The following is a 16,287-nucleotide window of genomic DNA, read 5'->3' as shown; positions in this document are numbered from 1 at the left end:
CATCTCACCGATGCTCCATAAATCCTGATCCTTAGCTGAACTATTCAAAAACATCTGAAAAAAAATGTATGGAGATAAGGGGTGAGTTATCAACAACTCAGTAAGTAGAGGACATATACTAGTATGTAAACATGAGCATTTTTATAGAGTTCAGAATGCAGAAACAAAACATTTCAGTATCAATATGCAAATCTAAAAAAAATACATATTATCAGAAAATCAGAGCGACTTTTCAAACATTTCATATTCAGAAACCAACTTTTCATATTCAAAGACTCATTTGGCACAACATGACTGAACATCTTCGTCTTATCATATCATATCAAAGTATCATATCAGAAAAGAGACCATGTTTAACCCCCGTGGTAGGGTTGTGCATCCTGCGAAAAGCCAAGCAGAACATAAATCACCATGTTAACAAAGCGATTGCACTCAGAACAAAAAATCACTATTATATCCCGTGGCGGGCCGGGGGTCACTATTGTATCCCGTAACAGGGCCAAAGGTCACTATTATATCCCGTAACAGGGCCAGATATCAGAGCAAAAACAGAATCAAAATCACCATATCAGAGTGAGAATCAGAGTCAAAACAGAATAAGAAAGTTATGCCAAAGGTTTTTCAGATGCCACATCATATCAAAACAGAGTACTGATATTCAGATCATTTCACATTTTCCAAAACAGATTCAAAACATCTTCACGTCACATGCGAAATTTATCAAATTTTCATATTCACTCATTTGATTCAGTTCAATAACATAATGCCAAAAATAAGCTCATGTCTACACTAGTCATGACAGAAAATATTTTCTTCTTAAACAGAATCTCATGAGTAATGCAGAACAAATATCTGAGGTTGTTTTCAGATTTCTTTTCATAACAAAACATGCACATTTTCCAAAAAGGACCTCAGTTCATTTTATTTTATTGCAAAGTCTAGCATAAGAACTCCGCTTACCTGGACTTCTTAGCTTTTCAGAATTTTCTTCAAAAATGCCGAACAAATATTAATCGTCACCTATAAAATAATCACGTAACTTCCATAAATTTCCAACCAACCACGTATTTCGATATTTAAACTTAAAAATGCTAAAAGAACCTATTTTAAGAACCTCAAAACCTAATATTCTCATAATACCTAAAATACCAAGATTTTCTAAGACCATCAATATCCACTTAATCGAATTCGTACTGAAGAAGAAAATTTATCGAATAAGTATTATGATAATTATAGAACTCAATAAAAATTTAATATTCAAAATATCTAAAATGCCAACAATATTTTATAAATAAAAAGAATACATTGGTTACTAAAATTTTCCTAAAATAAGTCATGAAAAACTCATCTCTTAAGAAAAATAGATTTACTTCCTTTAACTAACAATATTATCAAAATACAATATAATATTTATTGAAACTTAAAGTAAAATCCTATTTAAATATAAACTCAACAAAAAAACTTCTCACCCAAAAACTAAAAATGGGAACTTTCCTATTATATATACATATATATATATATATATATATTTGGTTAAAACTAGTAAGTGCCCAAGTTTAAAACTTTACTTATAAATATACGTACATATATATATATATATAAATACACCTTATACATTAAACAAACGATAAACATACACAAGATTAAAAGAAAAAAAATGCAGTGGCGGCAGGGACTCACCGAGATGGTAAAGTGTGACGGTGCAGTGCGGTGGGAGGTGGTGCACTCGGTGGCTATGCACTAAATGAGAAAGAGAGAGAGAGATGCACGATGACAGAGTGCTTACGGGATAAGCAAGCTAAACGTGAGAGAGAAATAAAAGAGGGAGATTACTGTGCGGCAGAGGTGGCATGAGGCGGACCTGGGGTGATGGAAAACTTCGCCAGCGGTTTCTGGAGCAGCAACGTGAAGGAGCTCTCGGTGGTTAGTGGTTGTAATGGCTCAAGGTAGGTGGAAAACATCCTCTGTTTCGAGAGTGAAGAATAGAGGCTTGCGGGATGGCTATCGGAGGCTACACTGGTGGGTTTACGGCTGCGTCACGGTGGCGGCATATGGCAGCGTTGAGGAGGAGCATGCAGTGACTTGACCTCCTTGGGAGGTTGCGTTTTCCATGAGACGGTTGGGTAAAACCGTGATGATGCAGGTTGGCTTTTGGCCGTGCGCGGGCGAGTCTCTTGCAGTGCGATCCGCGTGCTTAGCGTCTCACGTGGTGCTACCCATGTGATGATCATCCTCTACTGGCCGTGAGTGGTGTACTGCAGAAGTGCACGGTGGTGTTTTGAGCCTAGATGATGGCCGTTTACGGGGTGTCAGTTTTACGTGCATGGAGTTGGAGGTTGGTGTCAAACTAGGAGGGCTGCACGATGGTGGACTCTGGAGGCTGGTTGTAGCGACGATACAAGGCAGTTTCAAAATATAAGATGAAACGTATATTTATATGGGTGATAAGAAAACCCTAAAGTGTGAAAAGAGAAAGACGTGCATGTGGTAGTGCCGTGTGTGGGAAAACAAAATAAATAATTAAAATAATAATTAAAGTTCAACAATAAAATTATTCATTAAAGCAAAGCGTAATTTAAATGCAAACACTAATTAATATTAAGAAATCACCTCAAAGTAAATCTCATAACTAAATAAAATTATAAAATAAATCTAACGAGAAATCCGATAAATCTTAAAACAAGACAAACAATATTTAAATTTATTAAAATGATCCTTCACTAAAAAAAAATACACTAAAAAAAATACGGGGTATTACAGCTATTCTACAATAGTCACTTAACACCTGTTAATGTTTTAAGAATTCTAGTTTTGCTTTTCTTACGATAGGTTTAATATTTTATAGGTGAAGAGGTAGAAACAGATAACCACCCAAAGATGTAGTTTTCATAACACTTAGTGTACCGGGTTGACTTGAAACAAAATTTTGAAGAGTTCAATTTCTGAAAACATCAAAACATTCAAACTAAAAAAAAAAAAAAAAAAAATCATTCACTGGGTTTTAAATTCGGTATCTTGATTGGGTGTACCCTGGTTTTGCAACCCAGATTTTGGTCAAAAACCCGAAACTGGAATCCGGTTTCCCGGGTTCCAGAATGGGCTTGGAAAAGAACCGGCCCGGATGAACATTTGGAGGGAGAACGGGGCCGATTGTTTGGGGGAAACCGATTTTGAATCGAGGCTTTTGTTTCAAACGCGCTTTTAAGTTTGTAGAAAATAAAAAGGAAAATACCAAATGTTTACTTCTCTACATGTCAAATTATTGATACACTGAAAATAATGAAATTTAAAATTTGAAATTTAAATGTAAAAATAAACTAACAAAATGAATCTTGTAAGTAATATTAAGCATATGAGTGCTGCTAGGGTGCCGCCTAGTAGTGACAGCTGGGTGTGCCCCCTAGGCAAAATTTCATTTTTTAATTTAGTTTTTCATATTTTTTTGATAATTTTAAACATTTTAAAAAGTATAAAAAAAAATAGCAATACACTAATAGTCACTTCCTTAATCAGTAAATAAAAGAAAAAAGTTTTTTTAAAAAAATAAATGCATGAGCGGGCAAAATGAGAGGACAAAATGAGGCGGCATAGTAGCATTATTCTAATCATATATTGTAGTACTATTCAAACAAAAAATACACGGTGGGCAGTAAGGCTAGAACTCTAAATAATTAAAATGACCTCTCAACTGGACCCAAATGTCTAGATTTTATCAAAACCGACATAGCACCCCGTTAAGATTAGTTAGCTAATAAACACTAGGGCTGATTATTATTAAAAGGTGAAACCTTAATACTCAAATTATGTCTTTCTCTTTTCATTGTCTTCTCTCTTAGTTGAAAACATTATGGTTTGACAATTATTTCCTAAATTACCAGAATATGTAGCCTTCAATTAATTTTCATCTCGGTCAGGTGTGAATTTGTATTGCCAATACTTGCAGCAACAATTTTATTGTGTACTCGGATTCCCTTAGTCATGAAATAAATTTGGCATTTTAAATTAGAGATGATCTTAATTACTAGCTATGAGAGAGGGGGGACTGCGTGGTGACCAAGTGATTGTGTTTCTCAGCGACGACGAGCTTAGATACGGTCAAGTCTTTGGTCGTCCAGGTTCGACAGCCTTTGAGGTCCAAACAAAAAGCTTCATCTCCCTTCTCCGCGTGTGGTCTTGTTCCTATGGGAACACAAAGCTGCGCACCAGAGAGGGATTTGTTTGCTTCTCCTTTCATCATCATCCTTTGCTTCTTCTTTCTCCCATGCCTCCACACGTTTTTTTTTTTGTTAGCTTTATTTTTTGAAGGCCATGATTTCGGTTTATTGAAAGAGAAGAGACAACCATCGAGAGAGAAAGGAACAGAGGGGGAGAGAAGTAACGAGGAGAATGGGAGGAAGTGAAAGAGAGAGAGAGAAGGGAGCACGAGAGAGAAGTAAAAAAACACTGATTTGATTTGTAATCTGACATGGGAGTAAGTGAGAGAGAAAGAGTGCTAAGGTTTTGTTTTGTAATTTGAGAACCGTGATGTGGCGTCCAGATTGGATTCACCACATCACATGTGCAGTGTAAGAAATGTCGATTGGCAGATGAATATATTTTCTCTATTCTCAACCCCAACTTCTTGGAAAACTTCATTAAAAATGTTAAATAATGTTTCTGAATCTTTTCGAAGGTCCGATGATACTTCAACCTAGTGTCTATGCCACCTCTAATTGTTTTGCTACAATAAACACATTGAGTACTATTTCTTGCCTTGGCACTATGCGTGCATGGGTCCACTCTAGATCCTTTGATCTTGCAAGAGCAAGTGTCGTAGAGCACTATTTGATTGCCAGCTAGAAAGTTTTACACTCCTACATGACGATAAAAAAAAAAAAAAAAGAAAGAAAGAAAGAAAGAAAGAAAGCCTAACTGGAAGGTATTATTGGAGAGAAAAAAACACCCATAAAGAATGAACGATAATACCTTAAATGAAAATAAAAACTCTTATAGAGTAACGTTTCATGTTGATGGCTAAAAATAACAGGTAGTATTGTTGTTAAAAATAGAAGGTAGTCTGAGAAGACTATATGTCCCGTAATATTATGTTGTTTATATTTAATTTTTCCCATCATCATTTTCTTAAGATATGTATAACAGAATGGTGGATAAAGAATCTAGGAAAGCATACAAAGCTGTCAGGGAGGACTGTGACCATGCTGCTTAGATAACCATAAGTCAAATGGTTTCTTCAGCACTTATAGAGAAGGAAACTAGGGTTTAAAAAATCTTGTTATGAATCATGCTCTTGTTATAAGTACAACACCAATAAAATTCACCTAATCATAACATAAACTATGCTCTAAAGAAAGAAGGAACACTTAGGTGTGGGAAAATAATTCACATAAGGAGCACGTAGGTAACAATAAAAGAAGGTTATTCACTTTAATCAATTTTTGTAGACTATAAACTTTAAACTAACCTCTAAACAACCTAATCTTGCAAAGGTGTTGACAATGCATGGGTGGTATGATGCTGGGTTTTATACTTTTGATTTCGTTTGGTAAGTATAAATTTAAGGAGTCCTTATATAAGGAAATAGAAAAATAAATACAAGCGATTTGTAACGATGAGGAATGGGCTTTATTAATTTAGTTTAAGTAGATGAAGGTCATGCATCTCATATATGGAACAATTTTAATAAGAATTGGACCCAAGTCAAACCCAAGTTTAACTGCTCTTGTAGTATCAAAATAGTTGATGAGTAATGGAACATCCCGTATTTTAATGTATTTTTACTGAAGGATTATTTTTATTTATTCAAAAATTTATTCTCTTATTTTAAAATTGTTGGATTTTTTTTCGTGAATTTATTTTATGATTTTTAATTTTGTGAAAATTATTTTGAAGTGCTTTCTTATTATTAATTATTGTTATGCGTTTAAAATCTCTTTATTCTAAATTAATTATTGTGAGATTTAATTATTTTAATTTCACTTTACCATTACGTTTAAATTATTTTATTTAACTTGCTGTTTTAAAATCGTTTCCGTTGGATCATTTTTGTGACCCAAGATATGAAGATTGGACCTCATTTCTTTCCCTACATTTTCTCTTTCCTCTTTTCTTTTTCTTCCTTTTTCTTTTTCTTCTTTCTTTTCTTTTTCTTTTCTTGGATCTTACCTTCCCGCGCGACCAAGCCCCCTCCCTCTCTCTCCGTCCGATCCTTCTCCTCCCCAGCCCGCCACCGTGCGCCGACGGTGGTCGACACCGCCCAGCTCTCCAGCTTCCCCAGCCGCCGACGAACACTTCCCTCCGTTTTCAGCTCCATTCACACCGCCGTTAGCCACCACCAGCCCTTCAAGCCGCGGCGTCATCTTCGCTCCAGGGCCGCCGTTGCACCACCATTGGCCACCATCTTCTCACCACTTCATCCTCGACCTCTTAGCAACCCATTGGACCCAACCCCACATCCGATCTGTCACCGATGAAGCATTTTCAACAACATTTCCGTTTTGGGCTTTTTGGTCTTCTACCGCCGCCCACAGCCAACCTTCACCACCACTAGCTTCATCGACATCCCTAGGTCCTACCCTATCATTCTTGGGTTTTCGTTTACCTTCGTTGAAAAGTGGGTATTTGAGACTAATGGCCATAGTGCATTTTGCGCTATTACGTTGCTCAGACGTCACTTCTTGCAGTTTCGTGATCCTTAGGAAATTGCTATATTGCACTGTAAGTATTTTCCAAAGAATTCTTGTGAATTTAATGTATTTTTGCACTAACACATTACACTGTATTTGAACTGTTCATTGGTTTTACCGGACTGAGTCCAAGGAGTATGGGGGTCGGATGGATTGATGATTGAAGTTGTTTGGTTGGATTTAATTGGGTTGGTTATTGATGGTTGTTGATTAGTGTCGATACATGTACATTTCATGATTTCATACATGATCATGTTTGTAAAGGAAGCTGGGTTTTCGTGTATTGCATTTATGTTCATGTGTTTATTGAAAATTGAGTTTTCATGTGAAATGATTTGTTGGGTGCGTGTGTATCACGAACCCCAAGCCAAGATGGGGTATTATCTCGGTGGAGCTCCTCTGGTCACTCGGGAGCGTAATATACTGAGTGACGTCCCCTGGATTGTCGCCGGGCGACAATGGGATCGGACGAGAGGGTCTCGTGCCGACTCTGTGGTCCTTATGCTGGCAGGGATTAGAGGATGCTTGGCCACGTACGGGCTGGGCGCGGAACTGGGCATCGCTCGTGTAGTGGATGTTTTACCACGAACGTGTTGGGCGCGGAAGTGAGCATCGCTACAAAGTCAAGGTGTGCGGATGACCCATAGGGGAGATCATGGTCCATACGTTAAAAATGGACTATTTTCTGGGAAAGTAGCATGTGTTGGATTTTGTGTAAACCATTTTCTGGGAAAATGTTTTACGGATTATTTTCGGGCCAACTGGGATTTTGGCGTGTGTTGGAAAATATTCACTTTTGGAAGAAATGATGTTTTGAGAATAATGCATATTTTATCATATTTATGCATGTTGGTTGCATTAAATGCTTTTTATTCTTGAGGATTGTTTGGTTTATACTTACCTGCGGTACCGTTTTATGGTAACGTAGATTTTGATGCAAATGAAGATGAGGGTGAGCTTGAGGAGTCGGCTTCGCCGGAGGAGTGATTTGAGATCTCTCATTTGTTATTTGGGACATGTGTTAAACTTTATTTTGGGATGACTGTATAACTACTTTTTAAACCTCTACTGATGTTTAGATTGTATTTAAATTCTTGTACTTAGTTGACTAATCTGTTGCGTTGTTTTTGTATAATGTTGTATGTACACACACAGTTGGCACTATCGTTGGGATGCGAGACCGTGTTTTCATCATCTCGGCTTCTCGATTCCTGTGTTTCCATAAACAATTTGAAAACTCAAACAAGCATGATAAAGCATCGTACTTTATTAAAGCACTTATGGTGTGGAGTGGGCGGTGGAGTGTGGAGGTGATGTCAATGTATGGCAGAGGAATACGAGCTACAATGGAGGGGATCGAGCAACTCACGAGATAGAGCTTCGATGGAGCAATAAGATTGTGATGGCATCACGAGACTCAAGCAGCGACGACGTTGAATGTAGCTATCATTGGTCATCGGAGTGTGGAAACACTAGTGGCTAGATAATGGAGACCGAAGGCGAGAAAAAGTTAATTAGGGATTTGAGTTTGAGATTCTAATTTCACAAGTGGAAGGGGATCAAACGGGAGAAGTCAATGGGTGCAAAAAATTACCATTTTGTCCCTTTATTTTCATTTGATTTACATAAATGTGGCTAGAATGGACAAAAACCGTCCGTAATAAGAGGAATTTGATCCGGGATAAAACAGTAACCTAGTCACGCCAATTACTATTTTAGAACAGAAAATCCTAGCCATTCTAGCCGAAATAGAATGAAAATTAAAACCATGCATTTGCTCCTGTGGTGCCGACCTAGATGGTGAGCACTTTTGCTCGCCTCTAGTGCGAGCAGTCGTTACTTGCTCGGGTTGAGAACTTTTGGTCTCTCTAACAAGCATTTCCCTTTCCACTTTACTCGTCGATGTGGCAACCTTCATGCTCGCTAAGGTGCGACCTTCATGCTCTAGTGTGAATGGTTGTTGCTCACCCCATTACGAGATGTTATTGCTCAGCTCGCCTTGGTGTGAGCTAGTGGTGCTCGCCCTAGGGTGAGCACTCTTTGCTCACCTTTGATGAAAATTTTTTGCTCACCTCTTGTACCAACTGATGTTGCCTAAAATGGGTGAGCTCTCTTTGTTGCGAAAAATTATGACAAAAAAACAAAAATAAACAAGAAATAAATAGACAATTAATATTCACACGACACAAATTTATATGGTTTGATAACATGCCCACGTCCACGGAGTAGTATAGGATTTTATTATGCTCAACAATCACAAAATACACTTTGGGAAAAAATATTACTACTCATCACAGTCATATTGTTCATAATAAGCATATTTATAGGGTTATATGGTGGAAACCCTTACTTTCACTTTTTTGTGATATTCACTCGAGTGGAGTGTCGAGTGGGTATCGAACGAACTCTCTGTCTAGTTTTCGCTCGAGTGCCGAATTGAGCGACTGTTGAGCGAACTCTCTCCTTAGGCTTCACTCTAGCCCACTGTTGAGTGAGACTTGAGCGAACTTTCTGTTTGAGTTTCGCTTGAGCTGAATGTCGAGCGCAAGTCAAACAAACTTTATGTATTGTGCTTCGGCTTGGGCCTGTGCTCTATGGCCCAAGCTTCATTGAAATCCCATTAAAAAATCGTAACAAATCATTGTCGAGTTTGGTCATCAAATTGGGCCGCCACAACAATAAATCAGGTTCCACAAATCCAACACTATTTACTCACCCTAGGTGAGCCCTTATTGCTCTTTGTGGGGAGTACTTTCTCTTTCCACTTTTCTCGCCAAGGTGGGGACCTTCATGGTGCTCATTGATGCGTGAGCTTAATGTAGCTTAACGTTCCTCTTGTGATGCTAGTCTTAGATGAACACATTTGCTCTCCATGGTGCTCACTAAGGTACGAGCACTTTTGCTCGCCTTGAGTGCAAACCGTTTTGCTCTCCCTAAGGATAAGCATGCACTTACCTTCTCTAGTGTTTTGAAAATATCATTTTTCTTTATTTTTCTTCAAATTTCAAATAGTCTGTACAGCAGAACCGAGTAGTCCATTGCACATGCTGTCTACTGTTATTTTTATTTATTTATATGTAAAAAAGCCTATAGACTCCTGAACAGTACATATCGTTGGATTTCCTCATTTATGTTTTTTTTCCTCGGGATGATTATTAAAAGTACAATTAACTTCTCCATTAGTCTAATATCAGTTAGAAAAAAAAAAAATAGTCTAAATAATCTAAATTGAATATCTTAGTTTATTGAAGTATAAGTATTGTGGAGCAAATCAACAATTTAGGATATTTTTTATATTTTTTTAGATTTAAAAATATTATTATTATTCCTATATAATATTATTTGAAAACAAATATCAATTATCTTCATATTATTTTAGACAATAATTCATAAAAATAAATCATAGTCGTTGGACTAATATTATTTTCATGTTACAAAATAAAATTCTTATTTTTAGGTTCTAGTTTATCCATTAATATATAATTGATCTTTAATTTATTATATTCATTGTTTTATTTTACATGGTAATGCATTTTAAATAAATCGAATTATGGTGCATTTATTTTAATTCTTCATTTTGAAGAAAATTATTATCATTATTTTATACATATCTAATTGATCTTGTAACAAATATAATACTACATGTCATATTATTATTTCCATACAATGAGTACTGCTTTCAAGCTATGCCCGCGCCTTTGATCACCGTGCAAACCAAAGTTTTGAATTATGTTTTGAAAATCAATTCGATTAAGGTATTGGAATAAAATTTTTCGATGCCAATACATTTCTGTATATCGTTTTAGAATAATCGTTATATAAATATATATATATATAAATATTATATTTCAAGATACTTAAAAAACAAATTAATAATTTAAATTTTTCAATAATAATTCTCAATTTTAAATCTTAAAATATATATTTGAAACTAAAATAAGAAAAAGATACGATTGTTAGTTAAGATGATCTGCTTGACGCGTGTAGGACTCAGGAGAGAGAGAATTATATTTATTAAAATGTTAGAAATAATTTGCCTTCATTGCAGCCTGTGTTGGAAGGTGAAAAACAAATATAAAATTACAATAAATTCCCTAATATTTGGCTCCATCGGAGTTGTGGATAGGTGGGGGAGCTGATAAAATATCGAGAACGACAAGCGTGTCCCTAATGTTTCAAAGCTAGAAATTTATTTAAGAAAAAATCTATTCATCATCTTAATTTATATTATCTTTTCATTATTTTATAATGAGACATTAGATGATAAGTTTATAAGAAAAATATAATAAATAATCTCTAATTATCTAATGACATATTATAAGATAATGAGAGGATGATGAAAGTTAGACGGAGTTACAAATGGATATACGACCTTCGACTCTTCTATAAAAAAGGAGAAGATGATGAAAGTTAGGATGACTCACCAGAATTAGACCGAAAATATCAGAATATTCCGAATATAATAAGAATTTGACCCAAAACGAAACACTACAGCCGTCTCGACAAAAACGGAATGAAAATTGGGTGTGCGCGCGCGCAGAGAATGCTTTAGCGAAAGCGAATTCACATCCAAGATATTTCATCTACTTTTCTTTTGGATAACCACCAGTCATCGATGAAACGGTCTCACCACCGACGAAAGCACAAATTATTATTTTTTAGTGGAAGTAGATGTGTGGCACATCCAGCGAGTAGTTGACATTTTCCCAAGAGGAGATTCCTCATGAGTCATGAAGTACTACTAGTCTACTAGTATTGATAATTTTATCTCTTAAGTCGCCATGGAAAACCTGTTCTCATACCTTGCTTTCTTCTTCTTCTTCATTATTCTTATCATCAAACTTCTATACCAGTACCCCAACCCTAATTTACCTCCAAGTCCATTTTCTCTCCCAATAATTGGCCACTTCCATCTCCTTAAACAACCTATATACCGAAGCCTAGAGACCCTATCCTTGAAATATGGTCCTGTCTTATTTCTTAAATTCGGTTCTCGGCCTGTCCTCGTCGTATCTTCTCCTTCGATGGTGGAAGAATGCTTCGCCAAGAACGACATTATATTTGCAAATCGTCCCCGCACCATGGCTGGTGATATTTTGACTTACAACTCAATTGTTGTAGCTTGGACTCCATATGGCCACTTGTGGAGGAATCTCCGACGTATCGTCAACCTCCATATCTTTTCTAAGAAAAGCCTCCAAAACTTTTCCATTATCCGGGAAGAAGAAGTTTACTCCCTTCTTCGCATGGTGTTCAAAGTCTCGAAAAGCGATCCACAAAAAGTAGAGTTCAGGTATTTTTCTTCACTTCTAATGTTCAATGTTATCATGAGAATGGTCACTGGAAAGCCATGTGTTGGAGAGGAAGCTGCAAGCACTGATCTGGGGAAGCAACAGCTCAAAGATATAAAGGGTATTATTTTTGCATTTTTGTCCATGAATATATGTGATCACTTTCCAATTTTGAGGTGGGTTGGTTTCAAAGGGTTGGAAAAGAGTATGGTAAGGTTGCAATGGAAGAGGGATAGATTTTTGACCAAGTGGATTGAAGAGATCAAACAAATGAAGACCAATCATTCAAAAAATGAGAAGAGGACTCTGATTGAATCTCTATTGTCTCTTCATGACTCAGAAAGTGAATTTTATTCCGATGTTGTCGTTAAAAGCATCGTTCTGGTGAGTGATAATATAAAATGGGACACCCTTACAATTTCTTTACGAGTGTTTTACAGCTCATTTTCAATCAAATAGTACAATTATGCCACTCCATTAAAAATTAATACAAAATTATCCTTTATTTTATATAGAATTATAAAATAATTATAAGTGAATCATTTTTCTTTTCAGAAATAAAAATAGTTGTAAAATAGTATGCATTAATGTCATTTGAAATAACGGGTTTCCGTCTTTTCAAAGTTCATAACCGAAACTCTAGGCTAAGTGGAAGAGATGTAACCACATATATAAGTGGATGATCTCATGACATTTAAAACTATTCGAGTAAATTTCTCGGTTGGCACTAGAAGCTAGCCTATTAATTTTTGTGTCTATTTCTTTTTTATATTACCAATTTTAATGTCATAATTTCTTATTATAGGATGGAAGTATCATGTGATCTGCTGGAAGCCATATATATTAATAAATTTTCTCGAGATAGGGCCTTTAAAGTACTACTTAGATCTAGCTTCTAGCTCCAAGAAATCATGAGTGGCTTAGAGTTTTACCTGAGAATTAATATATCATAACTTTGCTAGAACATTTAATGCTTCAGGTGATGTTCACCGCGGGAACAGATACAACAGCTACAACCATGGAGTGGGCAATGTCACTTTTGCTAAATCATCCAGAGGTTTTGCAGAAGGTTAAAGCGGAGATTGTAAACCAAGTTGGGCATGGGCGCTTGCTGAATGACTCTGATCTTGACAAGCTTCCCTATCTTCGTTCTGTCGTCAACGAGACACTTAGACTCTATCCTCCAACGCCACTTTTATTACCTCATTGTTCTGCAGAAGATTGCACCGTTGGGGGTTATACAGTACCAAAAGGGACAACACTATTGGTGAATGCATGGACTGTGCATCGGGATCCCAAGCACTGGGAGGAGCCCAACAGCTTTAAGCCAGAGAGATTTGAAGGATTCAACGGAGAAAGGGAGGGTTTCAGATTCCTTCCATTTGGGATTGGGAGGAGGGCATGTCCCGGTGCTGGTATGGCCCAACGGGTAATTTTACTGGGCCTTGGTGCACTCATTCAGTGCTTTGACTGGGAAAGGCTTGACAAGGAGACGGTGGACATGAACCCAGCTTCAGGATATCTTCTGTCAAAGGAAAAGCCTTTGGAGGCTCTTTGTAGTCCCACCCATTCCATGGAAAACCTTCTCTCTCAGCATTGATTACTTCTGCGTGTAATAATTACTTGTGCTTAAACTATTTAGATTTTGTCTAGAGTTCCTTTGTACACCTTTTCAACTCAAAAACAAAAAAAAAAAGGAAAAAAAAAATTAGTGGATGTTTGGAAAGGAAATGAATTAATGAGAGCTCTGTAAAAATAATAATGATCAAATGATTTGTAAATAGTAATGAAAATATTATATTATTTTATGGGATTTTGGAAAAGTAGGGAGAGAAAGTTGAATAAAAATATTATAAAGTTAAAATATTATAACAATATATATTGTTATTATTATTATTGTTTTGAGATTTAAAAAAGTTGAATTATTTTTTGTGTTTTATTTTGAAGTTTAACAAAATTGTAATGATTAGGTAATGATTAGATGAAAAAATAAAAAGTTCAAAATTTAAAATTGTAAAGTATTTGTGTTTGAATAATATTTGAGAAGAAAATGAGATGAGATTAGATAGGATGAGATGAGATGAAACTCTCCCATCTTCCAAACAAGCCCTTAGACTTGTCTTTAATGATGGCATATTGTATGGTCAAAGTCTCAATGCATGTCACACGTCCCTCAGCCCTTCAACTTGAGAATAGATGCCAAAGTCACCAAAGTGATCATAAATCACTGTGTCACCAAAGTGATCACACTCAGAACAGATGTCATGTTTACCTCAATGACAGGGTTGTGCATTCTACAAATAACAAAATAGAACATAAATCATTTTGTCACCAAAGTGATTACACTCAAAACAAATGCCATCGGTTTACATCTGTGGCGAGGTCAGGATATAGGCCACCATTTTACATCTGTGGCAAGGAAAACTAGAACATATGCCATTTTATACTTGTGGCAAGAAGAGAACAAAGGCCTTCATTTTACACCCATAGCAAGGTTAGAACATAGGCCACATTATATATCCTTGGCATGGCCATAACAAAGGCCACCATTATATATCATGGTAGTGACCGTAACAAAAGAAAAACATAATCTTATGCCTCAGGATTTTTGATATACAATGAAATAACATAATAGTATATTGATAAGATAATATTATATAGTCGGATAAAATACTTTAAATTTCATCATGTTCACATTATATGCTATAGAGAAACATAGTGCAATAATTGTCCATGTCTACACCAGTCATAATAAAAAGTCACATTTCATTGTTCAGATACATAGAGTAGTGTTGACAATAACAAATGTAGTTTTAATCATAAAATATGCAAGTTTCTCAAAATCAACTTTGGTTAGTTTTTGGCAAAGTCTAGCATAGTAGTACCACTTAGCTAAACTTGTTATGTTTTCTAAATTCCCTCACAATAGAGCCAAACAAATATCGATCTGCACCTAAACATAATCACCACAATCCTGAGTTAACAACGTTGAACACTATTTTTAAGAAATAAAACAGATCATTCCTAAACTCCCTTCAAAACCTCTAATGACCTCGACTACATTAAATACACTTAAAAACCAATTAATGGAGTTTCATATATATATATATATAATTGTTATAAAGGCTTATTTCTTCATGTAAATTGACCAAATATGGGATTTGACATTCATACATGATCTCTATCATAATCCTTCCATCTAATAGGCACCTTTATATCGCTTCATCTTTGTTAATTTTACCAATAAAAGATGGCAATTATTTGCCTTATCCTGATAGAAATTGTGAATCAACTAGACCTCTTCGAATCATTATTAATTAGAAAATATAAATCAATAGTTAAATAAAAAATATAATTTGAACTAAACACTAATTGTGCCGCATCAATTCTTCCTTGTGACATTTCGTTCCACTTTGGGGTACTAGCAGAATTTTAACAATTAAACACTGCCATTTATGGGTTTCTTTGTTTGGGAATTGAAGAGGGTCTGCATGGGGTTGGGCTTGTTGTGTGCGTGGTTGATCTTGTGGTCGACTGGATTGGGAGCCAATCGAAGCGACGCGTTGCACTGACATGCGGTTTAAAGAAAATGTGTGGGGTTCTCAAACTACTGCGATTCATCTTCCGTCTACGCCATGCGCAGCAGCTCAGGGCCCAGCAACTCCGGCAACGTTGATTGCTCTAATGTTGATTCTGCCGCCTTGTGGATATATGTATCCCTTGAGGGAGCTGAGCATGAAAAAAATCCAAACTGAGCTTAAGCCAACATCCATTGATGTCAAATTTCAGTCTAAGAGGAATTGCGCATCACTTTTTTCTTCCTCTGGAAGATGAATTTTTGTTTGTTGGATTGATTTATGAAAGTATTAATTTTTACGGCTTGCATGATTTCTTATTACTGTGATGATTTTTATTGTTATTTCATAAGCAGTATTTTTAAATTCCTAACTTTTATGAATTTGACAATGATGGAAAATATTGTGCTTGGAATTATTTTGTTTTCAGTAATGGAGAACCTTGGAGGAAGAAAAGGTTGAGCTTGTTCTTATGCAAGGATATTACGAATCATGGAAATCCAACCAGTCACAAGCCTGAGCTTGTTCTGAATAACTTCACAACACGCCTGGGTTAAGAGATACCACCTCTCATGATGGCTTGTCATTTTTGTCTATTGCGTGATCACACTCAACCAGCTATAATAGTTAATTGGACTCTAATTTTTCATTTTGGGTTAGTTATTTTTTTTTCCCAGCAAAGTAAAATCTCCATTAATTATTTTTAAATATGTAGTAGCATGCTTTTGGGCTGAAATT

The 16,287-nt window shown here is 36.0% G+C and overlaps 1 protein-coding gene across 1 annotated transcript; it reads left to right on the top strand.

Annotated features, from left to right (window-relative positions):
• The first annotated feature begins 11,385 nt into the window (after positions 1–11,385).
• On the top strand, positions 11,386–13,638 carry LOC108988710 (cytochrome P450 81C13-like). Its single transcript, XM_018962039.2, has 2 exons — positions 11,386–12,358; positions 12,954–13,638. The coding sequence occupies exons 1-2, from the start codon at positions 11,465–11,467 to the stop codon at positions 13,572–13,574; spliced, it is 1,515 nt and encodes a 504-aa protein (XP_018817584.2). The 5' UTR covers positions 11,386–11,464; the 3' UTR covers positions 13,575–13,638.
• The last annotated feature ends 2,649 nt before the right edge of the window (positions 13,639–16,287 follow it).

The sequence above is a fragment of the Juglans regia genome, chromosome 6, assembly GCF_001411555.2.
Source record: "Juglans regia cultivar Chandler chromosome 6, Walnut 2.0, whole genome shotgun sequence".
Lineage (NCBI taxonomy): Eukaryota > Viridiplantae > Streptophyta > Magnoliopsida > Fagales > Juglandaceae > Juglans > Juglans regia.
Note: the sequence above shows the minus strand (reverse complement) of the source record. Positions and strands in the feature narration are given on the sequence as shown.

What these genes read in the sequence shown, in the direction of transcription:
- LOC108988710 (XM_018962039.2), top strand. Translation starts at nt 11,465, where the DNA reads ATGGAAAACCTGTTCTCATACCTTGCTTTCTTCTTCTTCTTCATTATT. An exon ending in TCGTTAAAAGCATCGTTCTG is followed by an intron (nt 12,359 to 12,953) that starts GTGAGTGATAAT and finishes TTAATGCTTCAG; the next exon opens with GTGATGTTCACCGCGGGAAC.